This window comes from Acartia tonsa, chromosome 2 (assembly GCF_053477335.1).
Source record: "Acartia tonsa isolate MP-2025a chromosome 2, ASM5347733v1, whole genome shotgun sequence".
Classification (NCBI taxonomy): domain Eukaryota; kingdom Metazoa; phylum Arthropoda; class Copepoda; order Calanoida; family Acartiidae; genus Acartia; species Acartia tonsa.
Window position 1 is genome coordinate 31990648 of NC_137261.1, and position 13504 is coordinate 32004151.

The 13504-nt window shown below is 31.6% G+C and overlaps 3 protein-coding genes across 4 annotated transcripts in view; 1 reads left to right on the forward strand and 2 right to left on the reverse strand.

Moving 5' to 3' along the window:
• The window catches only part of dock (SH2/SH3 adaptor protein dock), a 592107-nt gene that overhangs the window by 25450 nt on the left and 553153 nt on the right, over positions 1 to 13504 (reverse strand). The window lies entirely within an intron of this gene.
• LOC145310924 (uncharacterized) lies at positions 651 to 4326 on the forward strand. The gene is made up of 3 exons (XM_080150497.1): positions 651 to 1139; positions 2540 to 2643; positions 2947 to 4326. Exons 1-3 carry the CDS (start codon positions 1080 to 1082, stop codon positions 4226 to 4228), a joined length of 1446 nt encoding a protein of 481 aa, XP_080006623.1. The 5' UTR covers positions 651 to 1079; the 3' UTR covers positions 4229 to 4326.
• Positions 10025 to 13504, reverse strand: part of LOC145310940 (N-lysine methyltransferase SMYD2-B-like) — a 36962-nt gene continuing 33482 nt past the window's right edge. The window contains exons 18-21 of one of the 2 annotated variants that reach the window (XM_080150499.1): positions 13179 to 13282; positions 12716 to 12793; positions 10689 to 10753; positions 10025 to 10389 (exon numbers count right to left, since the gene is read on the reverse strand). In XM_080150499.1, coding sequence (XP_080006625.1) covers positions 10702 to 10753; positions 12716 to 12793; positions 13179 to 13282 — 234 coding nt within the window. In that variant the 3' untranslated portion in view covers positions 10025 to 10389; positions 10689 to 10701. The remainder of the gene's footprint in view (positions 10390 to 10688; positions 10754 to 12715; positions 12794 to 13178; positions 13283 to 13504) is intronic. The other variant, XM_080150498.1, reaches the window with a different exon arrangement.

Genomic DNA, 13504 nt, shown 5'->3' on the forward strand with positions numbered 1-13504 from the left:
AATGGAAGGCCGGTTTTATTTCTAATCTTGTTTTTATAATAGATAATTGGCTATTTTCACTCACTTTTTAACTATTCTATTAATCAAACATATTTAATTATTGCTTATAAGCTTTAAATTTGAATTATTTTGATCATTTGTTAAAACAAATACAATACAATTTTATTGAATATTGACAGACAAAAAGGAACCGGTTCCATTTTTTTATTAATAAACTCGGAACATACAAACAGCCATTGTTAAGCTTATCAAAACAAACATAAAAAATAAATCCCATAATATAAAGTAATTTTTTTTGTCTCTCCGTTAATATCCACTTCAGTTTTTCATTTAAGGGAAGCCTCAAAAAGACTTCGGGAGGTTTCAGACAATTTTATTTATACACTCAGAAATTAGGTTATTTTTTTATTCCTACCCCCACCCTCCTCCTCCTTTGGATAAAAAACTTTTTATAGATGCTAGGAGAACAGCTACTTTTTTATTCATAAAATGTTTAAAATAATCATGATAATTTGCAGAATAATTTTTCTTTGCCATATTTTTCTGTTTAATTAAGAATATAAACAATTCCTAATATCCCCCAAAATAATGTATCCCATGCAAAATGTCTGCCGTTATATTCCTTATGTGCGCTTGCCGCGATCTATTTTAAGGATACATTCCTACCCTCCCTTATTCTAAATCGTCGCTTCTAATAATTTTTATTTTAGTTTAGGCTCATTTTCGCAGTAAGATTGTCTTATGCAAACTATAATACGGATGTGTGAGCATATTTTTAAAAAAAGAATACCGATACAGATTAATGAAAAATTTCTTTTAGACACATAAAATAATTATTTTTAAAAGATTTTGCCCAGTCGATGACGACTTTTTGAAAGGACATATTTTGTAATCGCCCATGGCCACAAGAGGTTTTGCGAAAATTTGGCGCGCTAAATATGATTTTAAATAATATTTGATTAATAGGAGATACTTTTTTAATAATTCTTTGATTGTAAAAGTTTTACCTACTTAAGATTAAATTTTCAGAATTCTAGTTGATCGATTTGTACCTAATTAATAATATATCATAACCTAAAATGACAAAAGATCCAAAACAACCAGAGAAAGAAGAATATTCAAAAGATGATAATCCTATGGTAAGTTTGGCCGCTAAAAAAAACATTTTAGATTAAATTCTTAATGGTTTTATTGGCACATGTTCCTAATAGACTAGGTAAGCGCTTAGTCTATTAGTAATGTGTTTAACTTTGCTTAGTCTATTGGTAACATGCATGATAAAGGGAGACATTGAAAGTAAAGAGGCTAAAAAGACTTGTTAAAGCAATTTGCGAGGTTTTCCTAGAACCTCTTGAACGTAGAAGGATTGCTATAATAATGTTAATGCATTTTCTATTTTGAGCAACAGATTGCAATTCAATACCATCTGTAATTTTTTTAGTGCCTATTCAATACCATTATTAATAAATGGTTAGCTAAAAATTAATCTTAAGTATATTAAAATCTTTATAAGAATAGAGGGGGGGGGGGGCGCATATTGCTTAGTCTATAAGTAACTTGAGGCGTTTTGATATTTATAACTTAATAACTACTAGCGGGCTTTTTATTTGTATAAGTATTAGAATTTTAATTTATGATAACGTTGCATTACAATCTGCAATGGGTACAATGTTTGTATATCTAGCTATTGTAAAGTCAGTGTTTCGGATCCGCATTGATTTTTTGCGGATCCGGATCCTCCAAATTTGGTCAGTGCGGATCCGGAGAATGTCTGAGATTTTATATAAATTTAGGTAGATTTTTCCATTTTTTCTGCATTTTTTTGAGTCCAAGGATCCGGATCCTTGGACTCAAAAATATGCGGATCCGGATCCAAAACCCTGTGTAAAGTAATAAGGTCTTTTTGTTTGTCTGATGAGATCTCACTAACCATCAGACTGATTAGTTCTTCTGCAAAATTGTATATGTATATATTTTGAAGGTTTTCTTAATAGGTAAATAAATAACAACATTTTGATGGTTTTTTTCCCATGATAATTTAAACCCATCAAAGCAACACAGTTAAATATCTAACTAGGATTTATAAACTTTTTAGTGGTCACACCCATGTTACAGATTAGTTATGCTTAAAACAAAAAAATAATATTCAGATACAGTGTATCGGAGCCGGAGCCGGGAGCAGGAACATTTTTGGTGGAGCCGGATCCGGAGCCGTATTTTTCGTTAAAAACGGCTCCGGCTCCAGATTAGCTAAGTGATTTTTTAAAGTAATAATATAATTTGGCAATGGTCTATTTCCATATAATAAACTGAAAAACTTTTGTTACTTAACAAATAGACACACATCCTTCTACTTTTATATAGCTTTAATCAAATAAAAGCAAAATATTTTATATTATTTATTTTATTTTATCAATTTCAATAATGAAAAAAATTGATATTTTAATTTTAAGGTAGGAGCCGGAGCTGCATCAAAATTAAACGGCTCCGACACCCTGTTTAGATATATTTCTTATATTTTTACCTACCTACATTTTAGATGGTAGGTGGAATGTTCGAACTACTTCCCACAGCAGCAGTAGACAAGATTGTCGATTTGAATCAGCTCAAAGAAAAGAAACAAATGAGACTGCTTTCCTCATGGTAAGATAGCTTTCTATTGCTGTGGACAATTGTGCTGTAGTGTAAAGGGATGAGAAACCACCATAGGAAGGCAAGAAATGTTATCTATTTTTTGAAAAGCTCCATATTTTCAACATAAGTTATATAATAATAACAGATACCTTTATCCATTTATTTCTTTTTTTCACATATCTCGTTTCTTCTAATATAATTGAAACAAATATGAGTCAGTATTAAAAAGTTCACTGCAAATCCTATATGTTAATAACCATTTTACCTTTTAATTTAACTCTCATTAAGCTGTAATTTAGTAATATATTTCAGGTTTTATAACCGTGTGACCAAAACATCTTATGGAGAATTTGACACCTACAAGATTGCCGACATTGGGTCTCCTGAACACCCCAGTATTTCATCCTTTTTGGCTACAGCAATGAACAAAGAGGATTCTGGTGAGAAAAAGCTCAAGCTTGAATTTGATTATGAAGCTGAATCTAAACTGAAAGAAGACTTGTTGACAAAGTACAGAAATAACATTGTTTCTCTTGAGATTCACGTGAGAGGAACACGTGATAAGTTTCTGCTGGAGTCAAACATGCGCTTTCCAGCTTTGGAAAGCTTAAGGATCATTTTTGAAGATCTAGAGGAGAATGATGAGATTAATTTTGATCCTGAAGATTCAGATATTGAGAAGGAAAAAGAAGTTGAGAGAGAAGAAAATACTATTGTCAATAAAGCTGTGCTTGAAGCTTTTCTAGCAAGACATGCTAATCAACTCGTAAGCCTAGGGGTTGGTGATCTCTATTTTTACAATAATGAAACTGTAGCTATACCTGAACTTCCTAAATTAAATATCCTGTTTTTATCTGCATGTAATTCACCTGTCACGAAGCCAATAATGAATTCTGCTAAGAAAACAGTATCTCAGTTGTACATCTCTGGAATTGAATTTCTAGATCCTGAAGAAGCTGATCTTACCATGCCAAATCTTACTCAATTAAACATAGGCGGAACTAATCACGAGAAACTTGCCCAGGCATTATTTGACAAGAATTCGCAACACATCACATCACTCATGCTAGACTTAGCAACTCAATATTCCTGTATTGTTTGGCCGGAATTTCCAAAGTTAAAGGAGCTGTCTACCCTAGCTGATTTCTTACCCGTGTTGTCAAAGTGCCACAAGACACTGGAATGTCTGAGAATTCAATATTCTTACATGGGCGACCCAAAGCCTGAAACCTACACTCCTTACTTGACAATGCCAAAATTGAAAGATTTGTATTTTTGTGGCATAGACTCACAACTAATGAACAAAATCTTAAAGTTAAATGTAGAAAATCTTAATCTCGTATCTTTTCATTATATTGACATTGAAGAGTTTATTGATATTCAAGGCAAGATGGCTTCAATACAAACTGTTTTACTGTCAAGAATAGATGAGATACAGTACTACACCGGAGACATTACAAGAATGTTTCCCAGTGGAACTATATATGTAGAGCACAAAGTTAAAGACTTAGAAAAGATAAAAGAAGTAGCACAAACAAGGAAATACACTAATTTGTTCAAAGAATGTATCGTGGAGAGCTTTGATATTTATTAAATGTGTTTGAAGTACACATTTATTCCTTTTATTATATTTTTTTATCGAACATTTTTTTTTAGCTGAATAGGTATCAAACATTTAGGGTGAGGCGGGGCATTACCGGTAATTTTTTTAGTTTTTTGAAAAAAAAATGGGGTAAATATTAATATTTTTAAATGGGACCAAGACCATTAAAAAGCTTACGGAAAGGACTATCAGGTCCTAATAGGACGTTATCCTAGGACTTTTAGAAGTTTGTCATAATTGGACTCAAAGAAATTACCGATAAATGCCCCACGGTGGGGCATTGTGGGTAACGTCTTTTCAACCTAAAACAAATCGATGAAAAACGGCCAAACGGCCAGTCAAACATAAATAATCATAATTAGTATAGGTAATAGGGATTATCCACAAAAATTTTCATAAAGATCGGACTATTCCTTCTATGTCAAAAATCGTTACCGAAAAATACCCCGCGCGAACTATGGTCATTTTTGAAAAAAATATTAACTCTACATTTAAGCTCTCAACGGATTTGCAAAGAGCAGGCAATTCTTAGTTCATAAGGTTTTTACGGATCAGTTCTAGGTCTTACCAATTTTTGTGTAGGTCGATCTTTATACACCTAGGTGAAAAAAAAAATCATCTCACAAAAATTTCATCTTATACTTTTTTGTAGGCAATTTAATAAGGAACAAATTTGCTTTTATGTTTTTTTCTGTCAGTCGATTAGAACATGGAGAAAAATGTCACTTTCTGAAGGTGGGTAAAAAATTACCGGTAATGCCCCTTACCGGCTAATGCCCCGCTTGACCCTATATATTTAAGAATTTAAAAATATATTTTTATTTTTTATATCTGAATAATAAATTATTTCATAAATCACACATTTATACAATGAATTTAATTGAAACAAGGATTACTACATTCATGAAAGCGAAGCCTAACAAATCAGACGTTCAGACTAACGAAGATTAACTACTAATATAGAGTAAAAAAGTAAAAAGCCCTTATCACTCCACAGGGGGAGCATAGGCCGCATACAATTTGTCAGTGTTTCTGTAACAATGTGGCTTTTTATTAATATGGGATAGGGTTGTCAGCCCTAAGCCCTATGATTGCTTTGTAAAGCATTCATATGCTCATCAGACAACCAACCGGACCCTTTGATTGTGCGACCTTTGTCTGAGAAGTCTCAATTGTGCATGGTAGTGACTTGCGCCTGTTTTGGGCAAAGGCAATCCCCCTTCTATTTATGACGCGGTGTCGGACCGAGATTCGAACCTATCACCTTCCCGACGACGAGCAGATGCGCTACATGTTGAGCCACGGTCGCGGGTTCAACACTAAACATAAAAAGGGAGCAAAATGGTCTAAATATTGAGCTACATAGATTCTTGAAACTTGTTGCATAAGCCTAGTCCTATAGGTACTACATATAAATGGATTTTTTTTATTTTTAGGTTATGAGAGGTACGAGAAACCACGCGGAAATATGGTTTTTATGCCTTCTGGTCTATTTTGACGTAGATACTTAACTTTAATTGGTATTTCTTAGTTTTTTTTCCTTGAATACACTTAATCATCTTAAATAATGTCCTTGTGAATAGACATTAGGGTGGGTCGATTTTGGCTAGGAACGAGATATTTTGAAACGGACAAAAGTTCCTGATTCAGCTCCTCAAGGCCTTTTAAGGGAGCACCATGAAGCCATAGTTCTGATTCAAAAAAAAATTTAATGTCGTCTTTGCATATTAATAAGTAATGAAATATATTTTTTAGTGGTCGCGTTCTAAAACTCAATTTTTAAAAATTCTTTTTCGGTCAGAAATGTTTTTAAGGTTAATTTTATCTGTTGCATATCCCCTCTTTGTCTAATTCTGATATGAACCCGCCCTAATAGACATAGTGTGTTCAAGGAAAAAACTTGGGAAAAGGCAATAAAACTAGGTTTCTACATCAAAAAATCCCATTTCCAAACCTAAAAATAAAAAAGTTGGAAATTTTTTTTAGGTGTAGTACCTTGGTATAGGACTAGGCTTATGTACCAAGTTCCAAGAATCTAGCTCAATATTTAGACCATTTTGCTCACTGTTTAAGTTCAGATGTCATTACGCCCCCCCCCCCCCCCCACACTCTTTTGGTGATAATCGTAACAAAATTATATTTCCCGTTTAGTTCATTTATGTGCTTTATTATTCGTGGATTGGGTTTTTCTTGCTTTCCATAAACTTTTTGTCAGAAATTCAATCTGTCTGAAAGCTTGAGCAAAAAATTGAATGGAAAGAAAAATTGATTTGGGTCTGGCTGCCTGTCCTTAAACTTATTACCCAACATTTTTAATCTCATGGTATAATAATATCTTGCTTGTAATTCATCTATATACCTTTTTTAGTGGATTGTTTGTCTTTCATTTTGTAACTGAAAATCTGAGGACGGCCGGCTGTACTGTTAGTCTTTATTGCAGCAATTATATATAAGGCAAGGTGGCCTCCAGGGGCACTTTAAAACGGGAGAGTCGGTTAACCTCCATTATACCTAATAATAGTGAGATAAACCTTGCAACGATTTTACATTAAGATTGTTTTTAAAGGAGAGTCCTATTGGTCCACAGTTTAATAAGATCTTTTAGTACAGACAGACAATAGACATTTATTTACTTCTATATAAGAATGGACTTGAATAATCCCGTGGCTAATTTTACTTTTTACAAAGCACTGTTCGTTCATAAGTTCTTGTTTTTGACAGATTTATCAAATTACATAGTTTGTCGAAAAATAAAATATGATAAAAATGTTGGTTATCTGTGAAAGATTTACACTGAAAAGTTTGGGCATAAAATCTGACGTCACTACATAAAAATCAGGAAAATGGGAATAAGACCATAATCGATTAACCAGTCCCCCAAATTCCGTACGTAGAATTCTTCCAATGGTTAGTGTAGCACTAGACTAAGTAGTATGATATTAATTCGTCTGAAGCTAAAGATCTCAGTTTTAATAAAACCTTCTACTGGAAACTATTTTCTCTTGGACAGTACATAGTCCTGAAATGTAAATTGTATCCCTTTAGATATATAACCAATAACAAAACTGATCAATACTAAGATTTAAACATTTAACCTCTATCTGCTAATAAGTGAGGGTGAGGTAAGAATGAGGAGTTCTCTAAGACACCAGGCCAAGTCATAATATGCTTGCGCTCTGGCCATAGTGGCTATATAAGTGTCTCTTTACTCCATGACGCCTTAGTTCAAAACAATATGAAACTCATAGGGCTCGGCAGCCGCGACTAAGTCTCAAATTTAAACCCGTTTGGATTCTTTAAAAAAATTTGAAGAGAGGGAATGGATGGCAATATTTGGTCATATTTTGACTAAAATGTCTAGTAAATGGTTGATTTCCCTCGGGGCTTACAGGCGGCTGCCGAGCCCTGGAAGCTATGGCTAATCAAACAAACAAACTAAGTGAAAAAGGGAATTCCCAAGATACTTAATATGCGAAAGAGGACTATCCACGAACAAGAGCAAAAGATTCTAAGCATCTTCCAGCATTGACCCATAGTATTTTTTTATTAAATATGCTAGGTTTATGTTTAATATTTTTCTTTATCGACTAAAAAGTTAGGTTTCACCATGGTTTTATATGAAAAAAACTTTGATATGTTAAGCATTGTTAGGTGCAATACCATCGAATGTTTTGATGAGTTCAAACTGTTGTTTAAAAGCTTTGACACAAAAGTATATTATTGTGATTTAAAATGCATATTTAGAAAAAGGGTTGGTAACTTGTAAACAGTTTTATTAATGTACTTTTGCAATTTACAACATTTGATGCTTTTCTGCAGTGTTATTTAATTTTGTCCTTTAAACTCAACAAAGCATTTGATATTGCTTTAAAAATTGCTTTACATTTCAAAGTTTTTTTCATATAAAACCATGGTGAAACCTAACTTTTTAGTCGATAAAGCAAATATTAAACATAAACCTAGTATATTCACTAAAAAATACTATGGGTCAATGCTGGAAGATGCTTAGAATCACTTGCTCTGGTTCGTGGATAGTCCATTTTAGACATTTAGGTTAAGATAAACTAAACAATTCGAAATTGATTTATTTCTTATTGTAATGAATGAATTTTAACAAATGGAACATGGATAGCTAAATTAAGTTTCTTATTTGGCGTGTTGAAACTTTTAAATACTATATCACAAAATAATTTTATTTTAATAACAATGATTTCTGCTATAGATTAGAATAGATTAAATATGCTTATCACCCCGAAGGATTGAGCCCTTGCTTATTTGTGACTGCATTTTTGAATTTTCTAAAAAAATTAATTATAAGGAGGAAGTGTAATTTTCCCGCAAACTGTGCTAATTTTATTGACATATTTATCTTTGCATATGGAAAGTTGTAACTTATTTAAGCAATGACCTATTCCATCAAACAAATTTTACATTTGAACGTATTCTAATCACAATATAAAGGTAAAGTCCTAGATCTACCATCCTATAGGTATATACATAAAAGAATTAATCTGATTACTTTTCCTTTACGGTTTTGAATTCGCCCTTTTACCCAGAGGAATCAAACTAATTCTAACCCGTGAAGAAAAATCATGGGTCACAAAATTATTTTTGAAATGTAAATACAATCATAGTAAACTCTGCCTTATGTTTTCCTTGCCTCTCAGAGCCATCAAAAAACGAAAGTCTTCCTATAATTGTCATTTGCGTAGCCTTACTACCATTAAGTATAGTATAAATATAATTTATAAAATTCAAAGGTTTCTAAGGATTAAATATGATGAAAAGGTTTAACAAAACGGAATAAGATTTTATCAAATTAAGGAATAAGACGGAAATTGAAAGCACACTCTTATACCTTCTTTTTAAAAAAATCTGGTTGGCCTTGCATTGTATTTTTGAATATAATTAGAATCTGCCTTATACAGATAATGGGCCATCATCAGTTGGCAGTCTTTAAAGGAGAAAGTGGATTCTATTTATTTCCGACTTAATACAATTGTACAACAGATTGTAAAATATTGTGTTCTGATTATCATAATACTTTATAAAAAGAGATATAATAGGTAATAGAGATATAATGATATAAAAAAACTAATTCAGTTAACTAACACAAAAAGTATGTGTATAGTATTGATTACAAATATTTGATTTGGCTTGATTGAATTGCATATACTTCACAACGCTTTTGCTTATTAAAAATATATATTTTATTTAATACAGATTGAGATTTTTATGTTGAATTAATAGAAAAATGCAGTCAAAGATTAAATTTTATTAGAAATCAATACCTAGCTTGGATTTTTGTTAAGAATATTCTGTAATTTTTCTTACGAGAAAAATATTTTGTCTTGACTCCTCTTGGTTAAACTATAATTGAAATCATACTTAAATCTTTAGCTGTCTTGTTCTACAATTTTTATTAAATTCCTGTAAAGAGTATTTTTGGCAAAGAAATTGTTACATTAGGAGAATTTATTTAAAATATTTAATTTAAAGTATTTTACTTCTGAGTTTGATAACTACATGGTAGAAGTTAGGCAACATTGAGCTTGATTTCTACAAATAAAAATTGTACGTGTCACAGTAACGGATTTAGAATACGTGGATATTGTGAGAGATTCTCGCATACCCAGCTAAAATTTTCTACCAGCTGGCTAATATAAAGATATCCCCCTTATGACTTTCCCCTCTATCCCGACCATGGAGGAACGTATTAACTAGGGACTATATTAGCAACCCAATTTCACTACAAAAAATCCCCTGTCTCAATATCCACGTATTCTATTTCCATTGTCACAATATAACTTAAATGATCTTCATGAATCAATCTTTAAAGCATTTCTTTAAGGAGGAGTGCCTTTATATCCGCAATAAATAAAACCACAAGTCGTTTTTACAGCACCAAATTGCCATAATTCTCATCACTCTTTTTCCTAACTCTTTTTGTTGTGGTTGAATATTAGATAATTTACAGTTTTACAGAAAATTTGTGAAAGTAAAGGCACAAATATACCACATTGTAATAGATATTATTTGTGTAATTTACATGCAAAGTTTATTAATTACTATCCTGATCACATTTTTCATATGCATTGTAAATAGTTTGAAAATCTTGGGAGTAGAATGGATGCTTCTCTCCAGGTACTAGTCTGAAAAAACATCAAAATAATTTAAGCACTATGGGAAATAAATGAAAATTAATATTAAAAACAAAACACACACCAAAGAACCTGTTAGTTTGCCCCCGTACATTAAATTCTAAATTCTACAGTGGCTATTTTCTACCTAGTTACCCTTCTTTAAGCGTTCAAAAATGGTTACCTCTTGATTTAGTGTCGCTTGTCCCCGCAGTAATAAATTCAATAAGAAATAGGGATTTAAAAATATTTAAACTGATTTATAGAAAGGGAAAGAAAATTAACAGGTTCTTAAAAATATCTAAACCTACCAATAAATCTAATCTAAATGCCAAATCCGGTTGAAAAAGCATCCGCTATGCAACTTTGAAAAAACCTAAAAATGGTGCTAATTATATTTTTAGTTGCTACTCTACAGTAATGGTATGTCCGTCCAACGATAACTGAACATGTTGGAAACACAGTCTCTACACACCGCAGTGCATACTCTCACTCAGAGCTAGCCTTAGCCACTCATATTCTTCTTATTTAAACAAGGATGACAACATCCATAAAAGCGAAGCACTGAAACGGTAGGACAAACGGATATTAACACTTATATATTGTCAGAACGGAGTAATCAGAATACAAGTATAAGAGTCGAAGCAAAATTGTAAGTAAATTTGTTGAAAAACTGCTTGATACAGGATAATGTTTATGGACATACTTACATTTTTAGGACTTTATTATATAGTTGCTTCGCTTATAATGTTGTACTTTGTTGTCCCAGGAATCAATATACTAACAATCAGATCAAACGGATAATTAGTTCACATAAAAATTTGTTGTTAAAAAAGTAGAAAAATCAACATGTTTACAATGGACGTACGGACATTCTGGTAATGATTATAGAGTTGCTACGCTTTCTAAAACGTAAAGGAATCACCATGCAAAGATTGAAATCGATAGAAAAATTCTAACATGCCTAAATTAACGAAAAAAAGCCATCTGCGACGGACGGACGGACCGACCTTAATTATAGAAAAGCTTCGCTTTAAAAAATGTTAGCTTGCTATTTCTGCGCTACTTACAGATAAATTTGTTTCAGTTAAGTGTCTGTATTTGTTAGTCTATTTGTTTAGAACTTGTAATTAGTAAAAGTTTATTTAAGTTTGTAGTCTAAAATCTTAATCATCCTTCTTTAATCAACTCGAAACAAGTTTGTTACAACTGTGAACTTGGTAAAAGCAAAGCGTTTCTATGATTAGGAAATGTATTTTAGCTGCCCCTTTTTCTGTGACATTATCCAGAGCAAAAGTTCTCTACAACTCTCATGCAGTATATTAAGTCATTAGTTATTTAATCGAATTCGGTTACTTTTTTTATTAGCTTCGCTTTTATGGATTTTCTATTCCTTGTCTTGAGATCTATGTCCTTTATTTACTTGTTTAGTTAACGAAAATTTATATTTCGGCACACATTTAAACATTAACACAAGACGTTATACGGTCCTAAATCATTTTAAAAATCTGTTCTTGAACAATAAAAATACAAACAGACCTAATAATTTAGAGAAAATAATTACATAACATACTTTGTATGTTAATCGTAATTAGAAACAAATATCCAGCTAAGAAAGTTGTATTTATATTAAGAAAATAGGCCTGACACAGTAGATGTGCTTATAAATAGAATACTTTATATCATATTTTTTTCTTTAAATGGTATGTCAGATAATTATCTGAAAATTAAATAGCCTTGAACTTGATCCGGGCTCTTAAAAACTTTGTCTACAATTAGTGGCCTTTATACATATAGTTTTAGATTGTTTAACAAACTCTAACATCCAATTACTTTAAAAATAACAACAAATATTTTGTATACAAATTAACTACATTGGCTATAACTATTAAAACTAAAAAACAACCGATAATTAATAATTTATTCATTCCTGAAAAGAAATCTAGGGGTTAAATCATAGACGGCCAAACTATAACACAATCAAACTTAAATAGGGAAGGAACGAATGATGCATTGTTAAAAGGGCAGCTTATCTACATTTAGAATTTGTTCGCCTGTCTGCACGCTGTGGGAAGCTCTGATTTTTCAAAATTCTGAATCGTTCTTTCGTTTTTGAAATCTACAAGGTATAATTTGGTTTGCCTACTCTGAAATGTAGATCAAGGAACGATTCTATAAATCAAAATTCTGAAAGATTTTTATATCAACACAAAATCTTGAACAAATTCATGTAAATTGAAAATTTTTTTGAGGGTAAAAGAGATAAAACATTGAATATCGAGTCTAGGTCCTTTGTTCACTGATTCAATAAAACTTAGGGCTTAGAATGTATATTCACCTATAGATGTCATCAGCTTTGTCCAGATACAAAGACGACATTTCTGTGTTGCCCAACTCTCCGTGGCATATTCCAAGTCTAAAAATTAGCAATAGATATTTTGCAACCTTTTAAAGGTTTCATAGTAAGCAATTTTTGTCTATAGAATGAAGTAAAAACAATCAAAAAATATTTAAATTTACTTCGAAAGGTAGTTTCTGCACTGAAGAGGCATAGAGTTAAACTTATTCAAGTTAAACATTAATTAATAAAAAAGAAAGAAATTGAATTATTGAGTTACTAACCTAATAAATACAAGGCAACTGCAGTTAAAATATTAATGTCAGCTTGACATTAACAAAGTATTTGACAGTCATAATTTTTCACACTTCCTTGTGGGTAGTTCACTTTTTATATATAACAACTATTCCAGATTGTTACTTTACTTTTTTCCAATAATATATTGAAGTAAAAGTTTGTATACCTCATATTGAGGGAAGCCAACAACCCTGCCTTTTCCCCATAATAGAACTCCAGGCTAGAAAGAGCCCTTTCTCCATATACAACACCAGCGCTCCATCTCTCATTCTTAATACAAATTCAATCTTTTAAAGAAGACTTGATTATTTTAATTAGATTAATTTATGTCAGTGGTAAGTGGGTTCAAAAAAAGCAAAATTTAGCTTCTGCAATTTCTTGGAATTTTGAAGGGAAATAAATTATGCGAAATAGTTGGAAAGATAAACCTACCTTAAAATAAGTCTTTAATCATCAAATATGAACTTTTATAATTTGATCTCGTTTTGGTAT

Coding starts and splice junctions, on each gene's coding strand:
- LOC145310924 (XM_080150497.1), top strand. CDS start 1,080: ATGACAAAAGATCCAAAACAACCAGAGAAAGAAGAATATTCAAAAGAT. Junction 1,140..2,539: donor CAAAAGATGATAATCCTATG/GTAAGTTTGGCC, acceptor CCTACATTTTAG/ATGGTAGGTGGAATGTTCGA. Junction 2,644..2,946: donor ATGAGACTGCTTTCCTCATG/GTAAGATAGCTT, acceptor AATATATTTCAG/GTTTTATAACCGTGTGACCA.